This window comes from Hyperolius riggenbachi, chromosome 9 (genome assembly GCF_040937935.1).
Source record: "Hyperolius riggenbachi isolate aHypRig1 chromosome 9, aHypRig1.pri, whole genome shotgun sequence".
Taxonomy (NCBI): Eukaryota; Metazoa; Chordata; class Amphibia; order Anura; family Hyperoliidae; genus Hyperolius; species Hyperolius riggenbachi.
Genome location: NC_090654.1, coordinates 44,137,345 through 44,149,588, shown reverse-complemented (window position 1 = coordinate 44,149,588; position 12,244 = coordinate 44,137,345). Strand labels below are relative to the sequence as shown.

The window sequence follows — 12,244 nt, the reverse complement described above, 5'->3', positions numbered from 1 at the left end:
CCTCCTGCTCCCTGGCTGAATCCATGCAGAGGCCCTCTTGCTCCCTGGCTGTGTCTATGCAGAGGCCCTCCTGCTCCCTAGCTGTGTCTATGCACTGGCCCTCCTGCTCCCTGGCTGTCTATGCACTGGCCCTCCTGCTCCCTGACTGTGTCTATGTAGAGGCCCTCATGCTCCCTGGCTGTGTCTATGCTGCGGCGCTCCTGCTCCCTGGCTGTGTTTATGCAGAGGCCCTCTTGCTCCCTGGCTGTGTCTATGCACTGGCCCTCCTGCTACCTGGCTGTGTCTATGCAGAGGCCCTCCTGCTCCCTGACTGCATTTATGCAGCGTCCTCTTGCTCCCTAGCTGTGTCTATGCACCCGCCCTCCTTCTCTCTGGCTGTGTTTATGCAGAGGCCCTCCTGCTCCCTGGCTGTGTTTATGCAGAGGCCCTCCTGCTCCCTGGCTGCGTCTATGCAGTGGTCCTCCTGCTCACTGGCTGTATCCATGCAGAGGCCCTCCTGCTCCCTGGCTGCGTCTATGCAGTGGTCCTCCTGTTCCCTGGCTGTGTCTATGCAGAGGCCCTCCTGCTCCCTGGCTGTACCCATGCAAAGGCCCTCCTCCACCCTGGCTGTACCCATGCAGCGGCCCTCCTGTTCCCTGGCTGTATCCATGCAGATGCCCGCCTGCTCACTGGCTGTGTCTATGCAGAGGCCCTCCTGTTCCCTGGCTGTATCCATGCAGATGCCCTCCTGCTACCTAGCTGTGTCTATGTAGAGGCCCTCCTGCTCCCTGACTGCATTTATGCAGCGTCCTCTTGCTCCCTAGCTGTGTCTATGCACCCGCCCTCCTGCTCCCTGGCTGTGTTTATGCATAGGCCCTCCTGCTCCCTGGCTGTGTTTATGCAGAGGCCCTCCTGCTCCCTAGCTGCGTCTATGCAGTGTTTCTCCTGCTCCCTGGCTGTGTCTATGCAGAGGCCCTCCTGTTCCCTGGCTGTGTGTATGCAGAGGCCCTCCTGTTCCCTGGCTGTGTCTATGCAGAGGCCCTCCTGCTCCCTGGCTGTACCCATGCAGAGGCCCACCTGCTCCCTGGCTGTATCTAAGCAGAGGCCCTCCTGCTCCCTAGCTGTGTCTATGCACTGGCCCTCCTGCTCCCTGGCTGTCTATGCACTGGCCCTCCTGCTCCCTGACTGTGTCTATGTAGAGGCCCTCATGCTCCCTGGCTGTGTCTATGCTGCGGCGCTCCTGCTCCCTGGCTGTGTTTATGCAGAGGCCCTCCTGCTCCCTGGCTGTGTCTATGCACTGGCCCTCCTGCTACCTGGCTGTGTCTATGCAGAGGCCCTCCTGCTCCCTGACTGCATTTATGCAGCGTCCTCTTGCTCCCTAGCTGTGTCTATGCACCCGCCCTCCTTCTCTCTGGCTGTGTTTATGCAGAGGCCCTCCTGCTCCCTGGCTGTGTTTATGCAGAGGCCCTCCTGCTCCCTGGCTGCGTCTATGCAGTGGTCCTCCTGCTCACTGGCTGTATCCATGCAGAGGCCCTCCTGCTCCCTGGCTGCGTCTATGCAGTGGTCCTCCTGTTCCCTGGCTGTGTCTATGCAGAGGCCCTCCTGCTCCCTGGCTGTACCCATGCAAAGGCCCTCCTCCACCCTGGCTGTACCCATGCAGCGGCCCTCCTGTTCCCTGGCTGTATCCATGCAGATGCCCGCCTGCTCACTGGCTGTGTCTATGCAGAGGCCCTCCTGTTCCCTGGCTGTATCCATGCAGATGCCCTCCTGCTACCTAGCTGTGTCTATGTAGAGGCCCTCCTGCTCCCTGACTGCATTTATGCAGCGTCCTCTTGCTCCCTAGCTGTGTCTATGCACCCGCCCTCCTGCTCCCTGGCTGTGTTTATGCAGAGGCCCTCCTGCTCCCTGGCTGTGTTTATGCAGAGGCCCTCCTGCTCCCTAGCTGCATCTATGCAGTGTTTCTCCTGCTCCCTGGCTGTGTCTATGCAAAGGCCCTCCTGTTCCCTGGCTGTATCCATGCAGATGCCCTCCTGCTCACTGGCTGTGTCTATGCAGAGGCCCTCCTGTTCCCTGGCTGTTTCCATGCAGAGGCCCTCCTGCTCACTGGCTGTGTCTATGCAGAGGCCCTCTTGCTCCCTGGCTGTACCCATGCAGAGGTCCTCCTGCTCCCTGGCTGTATCTAAGCAGAGGACCTCCTGCTCCCTGGCTGTGTCTATGCAGAGGCCCTCCTGTTCCCTGGCTGTATCCATGCAGATGCCCTCCTGCTCACTGGCTGTGTCTATGCAGAGGCCCTCCTGTTCCCTGGCTGTATCCATGCAGATGCCCTCCTGCTCACTGGCTGTGTCTATGCAGAGGCCCTCCTGTTCCCTGGCTGTATCCATGCAGAGGCCCTCCTGCTCCCTGGCTGTGTCTATGCAGAGGCCCTCCTGTTCCCTGGCTGTATCCATGCAGAGGCCCTCCTGCTCACTGGCTGTGTCTATGCAGAGGCCCTCCTGTTCCCTGGCTGTATCCATGCAGAGGCCCTCCTGTTCCCTGGCTGTGTCTATGCAGATGCCCTCCTGCTCACTGGCTGTGTCTATGCAGAGGCCCTCCTGCTCCCTGGCTGTGTCTATGCAGAGGCCCTCCTGTTCCCTGGCTGTATCCATGCAGATGCCCTCCTGCTCACTGGCTGTGTCTATGCAGAGAGAGGCCCTCCTGTTCCCTGGCTGTATCCATGCAGAGGCCCTCCTGTTCCCTGGCTGTATCTATGTAGAGGCCCCCCTGAGAAATCTGTCAGGGACATCTCGTTTTTATTACTCGTATTCTCAGCATGTACGTTTAATACCCTGTTATCTTGCCAAGAGAACTACTGTGCCTAATGAGCCATAAAATAAACTATTTGTTATACAGAAAAGCACTACAGAAACATAAAAAAGTCAAAACCTCAGGTTGACACAGATTGTTTATGCAATCGATAGTTTTCTTATTGTCAGAAGTACACAAAAGCACCCTTAGAAACGTGTTTATTTGTTTGCCAATGACAGTGACGGCGCTATGAATAGCGCACCTCGCGGAGAATAAAGTCGTTTACCAGAACTGACACTTGGAGTTGCATTGTCATCATCATCCTGTCAGCAGGTCCTGTGATGTCCCCGGCTCTCGGTGCACTCCGCGTTCCTTGCTGTTATTACTTCCCCTCTCGCAACTAACTTTTCTCCCCCCCAAAAAACCCAAAAAGCTAACATATTGAAAACCACAGAAATAAAATGGCAGAAGTAGACGCGCAATCAATTATTTTGTTTATTTCTTGCAGGCGTCTGGAGCAAACCCGGCCGCTCCACACGGATGAGGGAGAAGAGGGCCGACTTTGTTGCCGGGTACTTGGGGGGCTACGTCATCGCTGCAGGAGGACTTGGTGAGTCAAAGCTTACTTGACCTAATAAATTATTTTTCTGATCCAACTACTTACCTGTATATACTCGAAGATAAGTCTACCTGGTGTATAAGTCAACTCCAATGTTCGACTCTCTTAAGCTGGAATTTTTATTGACTCATGTATAAGTCTACCCAGCAAAGTAAATGGCTGCACTTGGGGCCTAGGATTGGTTAATGACTGCACTGCATACAGTATTGCAACCATTAACCCCTTCCTGTCCCCTAAGTCCCTGTCCCTTAAAGAAACTCTGAAGCCACTATAAAAATCAGTTTTTACCTTTTATTTCGTTTAAGAATGATTGCCAGACATAAAACACAGCATCCCCGCAGCAAAAAGAGGGGTTTATACCCACCAAATCCCCTGTGCAAAATCCATGACTTTCCGAGTTGTGGATTTTGCTGCCCAGGGAGACAGAGCTTAACGCTGTAGCTCTGCCTCCATTCGCGTCAATCCACCGCGGATCTCCGCCTCACCCCGCCCCACTGAGTGAAAGAAGACTGAGAGGGGCGGAGAGAGGCAGCGATCAGCGTGGATTGATGCGACGAGAGGCAGAGCTACAGCGGAAAGCTCTGCCTCAATCAGGAAGCGCTCCCCCAACATTGCCCTGGGGATTTTGGGGTGATAGAACCCTCGTTCTGCCTCGGGGTCCTTAAAAGAAATAAATGGTAAAAACTGATATTGATAATGGCCTCAGTCTCTCTTTAAGTGCAGCCAATAACTCCTACAGGTTCCCAAGTGGAGAAATTATCCACTCTCCCTCCAGTGAGCACTTTAGCCCAGTATTTTTTCCCCTGTCCTATTTCTTGTTAATTGTTGTGGCCGGGACTTTCAGACCTGTGTTTTCTTGGCATTTCCTTTATCAAGAAAGTGTCACTTACCACTGGATAAATTGCTGCACATGGGAATGTCACTAATAGTACACAAATTACTCAGTTTGCTCAGTGTTGCCTCTGGCTTATAGATAAGTCGACCCCTATACTTTAATTTAGTTAGTCAGACCTACATTTCTAGACTTATACTCGAGTATATGATTTATAAGCTGAACATTTTACATGGTAAATTTGGCAGCCCGGGTTATATGGACTAAACAAAAGAACTCCAGAGAATCCAGTGGTAAAGGAGTAACAGGGTGGAGCTTCTCCTGGTTGGCTCAGTATAGGGGGCAAATCGAACACCGCATGTATTGGCCTGAGGGGGCGAATGCAAACATCCCTTGTTCGCCGTGGGCTATTCGCCAGGCTCTAGTGCCAAAAAATGGCCTATTAACATATTAACAGCACTGCATGCATGATCTTTAGTTGGATAATGCGTGCCAGGGGCAGGGCATCTTCTGCCAGGATATATCATTTAGCTGCATAGTGCAGCTATGCAGAGCGGTACAGGGAGCTTTTTTTATATTATTGGGCGGCTGGATCAACTCTTCATCCACCCCCGGCACTAAACTCCCAGCATCCTCTTCTGCATTCTGATCACATGCTATGACGTGATCGTAGCACAGAGGATGGTGTCAGCGTTGCAGCGCCGCCTGGTGGTGGAAGAGGGGTGACGAAATAGACTCATCCATTACCCCTCTTCCACCACCTGGCGGTGCTGCTACGCTGACACCATCCCCTGGGTTATGATCACATGCCATATCATGTGATAGGAACTCAGAGGAGGATGTTGGCATTGCAGAGCTGTGAGTGGAGGAGAGGAGAGGCTGATCCAGCTGCCCAGAACAGGTCAATATAACAGCTCCCTCCTCCGCCCTGCATACCCTGCCAGGCTGGGGAAGACACACTGCAGCACACATATCGTTTTGCTATATGTGGCTGCTAAATGACTGAAGTGTACCTGAGAGGATAGAACTGTAAGCATTTATACTAACCTGGGGCTTCCTCTAGCCACCTGTAGGCTCTGGCCTCCCTCTCTGTCCTCTCTTTTCCTGCAGTCTTCTCCAGCAAATTCCCCAGTCGTGCTTCACTGCATGTACACAGTCCCGGCCGTGTGTACCCCCCAATCGTGTTTCCATGGCCAGGAGCAACTTGCACATGTGCAGTTCGCTAAGACTGTAATTGCACAGGCACAGAACACTCCTGGTAAAGGGAGCGCGACCAAGGATGCGAGGGAGCCCACGGCCTACAGGGGGCTGGAGGAAGCTTTACCATAAGGCACTGTAGGCACATGTCTACATGCGCCTGAAGATGGAAAGTCCCATCCGCCCCCCCCCCTCCCCCCTGAGCGCCTCCTTCCCTATGCAGAACCTTGATGAGGATGTACATGAGAGGTTACTCACCCTGCTCTCTGCTTTCCACTGATGAGATCTCCCTTCAGCTAGGGGCACCTCTAACTACTTAATACTGAGGTTTCTCTAGCTACCTAATACTTGGGGGCACCTCTAGCTACTTAATGCTGAGGTTCCTCTAGCTACCTAATACTTGGGGGCACCTCTAGCTACTTAATACTGAGGTTCCTCTAGCTACCTAATACTTGGGGGCACCTCTAGCTACTTAATGCTGAGGTTCCTCTAGCTACCTAATACTTGGGGGCACCTCTAGCTACTTAATACTGAGGTTCCTCTAGCTACCTAATACTTGGGGGCACCTCTAGCTACTTAATGCTGAGGTTCCTCTAGCTACCTAATACTTGGGGGCACCTCTAACTACTTAATACTGAGGTTCCTCTAGCTACCTAATACTTGGGGGCACCTCTAGCTACTTAATGCTGAGGTTCCTCTAGCTACCTAATACTTGGGGGCACCTCTAGCTACTTAATGCTGAGGTTCCTCTAGCTACCTAATACTTGGGGGCACCTCTAGCTACTTAATACTGAGGTTCCTCTAGCTACCTAATACTTGGGGGCACCTCTAGCTACTTAATGCTGAGGTTCCTCTAGCTACCTAATACGGTACTTGGGGGCACCTCTAGCTACTTAATGCTGAGGTTCCTCTAGCTACCTAATACTTGGGGGCACCTCTAGCTACTTAATACTGAGGTTCCTCTAGCTACCTAATACTTGGGGGCACCTCTAGCTACTTAATACTGAGGTTCCTCTAGCTACCTAATACTTGGGGGCACCTCTAGCTACTTAATATTGAGGTTCCTCTAGCTACCTAATACTTGGGGGCACCTCTAGCTACTTAATACTGAGGTTCCTCTAGCTACCTAATACTTGGGGGCACCTCTAGCTACTTAATACTGAGGTTCCTCTAGCTACCTAATACTTGGGGGCACCTCTAGCTACTTAATACTGAGGTTCCTCTAGCTACCTAATACTTGGGGGCACCTCTAACTACTTAATACTGAGGTTCCTCTAGCTACCTAATACTTGAGGTCACCTATAGCTATTAATACTGAGAGTACCTCTGGCTAGCTAATATTAAAGGATCCTTCACACCTTTTAAATATCTTTCCAATTCAAGAATTGTAATCAATTTTTGTGACTGATTGTAACATTTCAAAAATCTGACCAATGTACCACACACCTATGTTCAATATTTCCTCAATTATGAAAAAAAAATGATTGGAAACTGAGAAAATTGCTAGGGTGTGTATATTAATATACTGACAATCTACCACTCACCATTCAATTTTCATAAAAATTTGATTAGAAAAATCCACCATCCCCGATCAACTTTCATTGCATAAATACGGGAAATCCAATCGGATTTCTTGCTTGAATGCAAAAAAAGCTTTACATTTTTGGGGAAATACGATCTTTTTTATTGAACTGCTGTAAAATTGGATCATTTCATTGTACCGTGTGTGGCCACCTTAAAGAGGAACTCCAGTGAAAATAATGTAATAAAAACATGCTTAATTTTTACATTCATTATGTATAAATGATTTAGTCAGTGTTTTCTCATTGTAAAATCTTTCCTCTCCCTGATTTACAGTCTGACATTTACCACATGGTGACATTTTTACCGCTGGCAGGTGATGTCACTGGAAGGAGATGCTGCTTGCTTTTTTGGCAGTTGGAAACAGCTGTTATTTCCCACAATGCAGCAAGGCTCCCACAGTGTGATGTCAGCACCTCAGTGCTGTGCGGCGCTGACATCACACTGTGGGAGGGGTTTCACCACAATATCAGCAATACAGACCCCCCTGGTGATCTATTTGAGAAAAGGTAAAGATTTCTCATGGGAAAGGGGGTATCAGCTACTGATTGGGATGAAGTTCAATTCTTGTTTACGGTTTCTATTCAAGGGACACCTGTAGTAGCTACCTATGACGGGCAAGGGAAGTAAGTGAGAAGTGACAGTTGGGCCATCCAGCACACTTGCGGAGCGGTTTGGCGGGGGGTTGTAAGTTCATGGAGGGCGAAGTCTAGGGTGCCAGGACATCTGTGCCTATGGGCTCCTGTGATGTAAATCCGGGCGTGGCCCCAGGTAAGTATAAATGCTTATACTTCTATCATCTCAGCTCAGGTTTCTTTTAAAGAGGAACTTCAGCCTAAACAAACATACTGTCCTTAAGTTACATTAGTTATGTTAATTAAAATGGATAGGTAACATAATCTCTTACCCACCCTTTTTTAAAAGAACTGGCAAATGTTTGATTTCATGAGGGCAGCCATCTTTTTGGTTGAAAGGAGGTGACAGGGAGCATGAGACACAGTTCCAACTGTCCTGTGTGCTGATCACCCCTCCCAGTTGCTAGGCAACGTGAACAACAGCACAGGAAATCCCATCATGCTTTGCACAGCATCAGTGAAAAAAAGCCCGGGCAGTCTTCTTTGATGGGGCGGAGCTTAGCTTTTGTAAAGCTAAAAATAAGGCTTATTTAAGAAAAACAAAGATCTGATGCTATGAAACTGTTAACCCTCTGGGCGATACAATTGCATCGCCCAGGAGGGGGCGCAGCACTTTTTAAAAAAAAATTTATTATTTAAATCATGTAGCGAGTCCAGGGCTCGCTACATGATAGCCGCTGCGCAGCAAAGTGCTAGCTGCGTGTAACAAAAAAAAAATTATGCAAATCGGCCCACCAGGGCCTGAGAAATCCTCCTGCGCGATATACCCCGAGCTCAGCTCGGGATTATCGCCCAGGAGGTTAAAGAAACACCAAGCCTTTTCAGTGCTGCTGAGTAAATTTTTAGTCTGGAGGTTCACTTTAAATAAATGTCCTTGTAGCCTGGCAGTGCAGTACTCTCCCTAGTGTGTGAAATTGCTTGAATGATGTCTGCTGGGAGAGATGTGTATCTGCTTTGTAAATGACATCATGCGCTCTTGTCACAGATAAAAATAACAGCGTAGTGTATTCAGTTTACAAGATTATCTCCCGATTTATCCCTGAACCCACGCTTCCATTTTTATCTGACAGAGAGCAATTAATGACGTACATTAACCACGGCAGGCAGCTCCGTCTGGGCCTAAACACATACCCAGGGTTTAAATTTAAACTCACGATAGTTTGGATTCAAATATGCATTTAATCCGGCCACCCATCAAGGCTGTTATTGTCCACCTGGCAGTAATAGCATCTGCCTACAAGGCAAGCATGGAACGTGATTGAGGGCCTTCACCAAAGCCCGTGTGGTTATTTTTAAACTGATTCGTGATATTTATTTTTATTTGGCCAGCAGGCAAACATCAGAACACCCAAGTTATAAAGTCGGCTGTGTTGACTGTTTGTGATACTTAACTTAGAAAGTATTCACAGTCAAAGCCATTAAGCTACTCTGCTCATATATTCCTTTCGCTTTCCAGTAACTTTATGGCTCAAAGTTGACCTGTAAAAAGAGCGGGATGCACATGCAGAGTCTTACTACGTATTGCAGTTTGATGAACGACCACCGGATAGAGAAACCAAAGATGAAGCACCCTCATGTATTTTACCATATGTATCAGTGGGAACATTAGAGAAAACACCTACCTTGCTCTCTGTTTCATTCTTCACTGCTCACACTGCTTCTAATCAGCCCTGATAAAATCCCCGACTGAGCATTCAGTCTGGCTTTGCTCAGGAATCATTATAGCTGAGTCATTATAGCAGAGCCAGAAAGGGGCGGGCTTTGGCTAGAAAATAATTCAGAGAAGACAGACTCAGCTATAGTGATTCCTGAGCAAAGCCAGACTGAATGCTCAGTCGGGGATTTTATCAGGGCTGATAACAAGCAGGCTGAGCAGTGGAGAATGAAACAGAGAGCAGGGTAGGTGTTTTCTCTAATGTTCCCACTGGTTTATATGGTAAATACATGAGGGTGCTTTGTCTCTGGTTCACTTCAAATCAGAACAGCAAAAAAGAGCACCGTCAAGTGTCACCCTATAATTAGGGAAGCTACAAATTGCATATCGGGAAGTCTCAGCACCCGTGAATTTATTGGGCGCCTCAGGCTAACCAAATATCCCTTCTTTCACACAAATTCGGGGTTTTGCAGCAGTTAAGCGCCAAGCGGGGGTGGGGGATGGGGAGTGTTAAGGGTTAGGAACCGGTAGAGGAATGGTCCTGTGTGAGAGTAGAGTTAGGTTAAGACATAGGCCTTGATTCATTAAGCGTACGGCACAGAAACAGTGCGAGTTAAATCTTACTGTGTGCGTTATTAAAATAAGTGCAGCTTAATTCTAGCACGCGCATGCGATGTGCGCTACTGGCAGCATAGTGTGCGCTCCTTAGCAATGGCCGATACTTGTAAATGTCCGGCAATAGTGACATAGTATCGCGGTCGCGCTACAAGGAGCGGTGGTTGCTAAGGAGTGCATGCTACGCTGCCAGTGGCGCACGGCGTAACATGCACACGCTAGAATTAAGTTCATTAACACGCGCAATAAGATTTAACCATTTCAGCCCGCGGGGATTTTTCACCTTATGCAACAGAGCAATTTTCACTTCCGATTCATTCACCAATAACTTTATCACTAATTATCACAATTAATTGATCTATATCTTGTTTTTTCTGCCACCAATTAGGCTTTCTTTGGGTGGAACGTTTTGCTAAGAATTATTTTTTTTCTAAATGCATTTTCACAGGAATATTAAGAAAAAAAAAAAAATATTATTTCTCTTTTTTTCGGCCATTATAGCTTTAAAATAATGCATGCTATCATAATTAAAAACCTATGTATTTTATTTGCCCATTTGTCTCGGTTATTACACCATTTAAATTCTGTCCCTATCACAATGTATGTGCCAGCATATTACACGCTAGCTGCCAGAAGGGGGGAAGGAGAGGAATCCGGCCGCCTGTTGGCGGGCCAGAGTAACAGTGCAAGCGGGCTGGATACGGCCCGCGGGCTGGATATGGCCCCCTAGCCGTAGTTTGCCCAGCGCTGGTCTAGGACCAATTTAGGGGGAAGCCAGTTAACTTATCTATGTGTTTTTTGGGATGTGGGAGGGAACCAGAGTGCCCGGAAGAAACCCACACATACATGGGTATTACATACAAACTCCGTGCAGATAGTGCCCCCTGACTGGCATTCAAACTGGGGACCCAGCGCTGCAAGGCGAGAGTGCTAACCACTACGCCACCGTGCTGCCTAACACATGAAAGATCAGCAGGACGCCAGGAAATGTAAATAAATACTTCAGGTGTACTTTAATTTAAAGCTTTAGAGGATATGTTTTTCACTGGAGTTATCTACAATAGTGAAATATGAGGTCTGTAACTAGAGTTGTCTCGAACCTCCGATTTTAGGTTCCTCGAACACGAACATGCGAAAAAAGTTTGCTAAACGGCGAACTTCGCGAACATGGGGAGGCGAACTTTCAAAACTACAAACACTAATTCTGGCCACAAAAGTGATGGAAAAAATGTTGCAAGGGGTCTAACACCTGGAGGGGGGCATGGCGGAGTGGGATAGATGCCAAAAGTCCCGGGGAAAAATCCGAATTTGATGCTCAGCCGGGTTTAAGGGCAGAAATCACATTGCATGCTAAATTGGAGGCCTAAAGTGCTTTAAAACATCTTGCATGTGTATACATCAATCAGGTAGTGTAATTAGTGTACTGCTTCACACTGACAGACTAAACTCACTGTGTAACGCACCGCACACAGCTGTTTGTGTAGTGACGGCCATGCTGGACTGGTGCGCACCATGGCGAGAGTGCAGGTGATGGCGGTTTTCAAGCCCATATGGTCGGGCTGAGGTAGCTGAATGACAGAACAACAGTGACTGAGTGTCCAGCTGACCGTATTTGGTTTGTCCACAATGAAGCAACAACCTTATTATCTTGGGTGTGCCCCCAACACACTCATTTAGCCTGTCATTGCTTCATTGTGATATGCAAGCCCTTTCACCGCGGTAAGGTAACAATCACGAAGAGGAATTGACACATGTACATGCCTTTTGTTTTGTTGTTGCAGCCGCACTGCAGTCAGAAAAATTAGGTAGGCATGTACACGCACCAGAAAAATTATTATAGCGGCCGCTGCTAGCAGCGGCCTTAAAAATTCAGGAATCCGCCTGGACTCCTGGACCCTGTTGGTGGTGGCGGAGAAGGCAGTCAAGCGGCCTGCAGGCAGAGATGCTGTGTGGGGACCGACTCAGTCTTGGGGCAGGTAGTCACATAGCGTGCAGGCAGAGATGCTGTGTGTGGGGACTGACAAAGTCTTCGGGCAGGCCTGACCGTGCTTTGAAGACCAGGTATTCATGGTCAGATGGACCCTTGACCCAACGCTGTGTGCCAGAGATGACACCACTTTCCTTTCAACATCACGGTACAATTTGGGTATCGCCTTTTTTGATAAATATTTGTGGCATGGTATCTTCCACTGCGGTGTGTGGCTTTGCTTTTGTGTGCTGCTTTTCCTCAGGTGGTCATCCCATTGCAGTTTGTGCTTTGTAATCATGTGCCTTCGTAAGGTAGTTGTCCCTACGCGGGTCTTGGTCTTTCCCCGGCTCAATGTTCGGTGGCAGAGAGTGCAGATGGC

The 12,244-nt window shown here is 48.9% G+C and overlaps 1 protein-coding gene across 3 annotated transcripts in view; it reads left to right on the top strand.

Moving 5' to 3' along the window:
- The window catches only part of KLHDC8B (kelch domain containing 8B), a 199,627-nt gene that overhangs the window by 165,367 nt on the left and 22,016 nt on the right, over nucleotides 1–12,244 (top strand). For all 3 annotated transcript variants that reach the window (XM_068252617.1, XM_068252619.1, XM_068252618.1), the window contains exon 5: nucleotides 3,272–3,373. In XM_068252617.1, coding sequence (XP_068108718.1) covers nucleotides 3,272–3,373 — 102 coding nt within the window. The remainder of the gene's footprint in view (nucleotides 1–3,271; nucleotides 3,374–12,244) is intronic.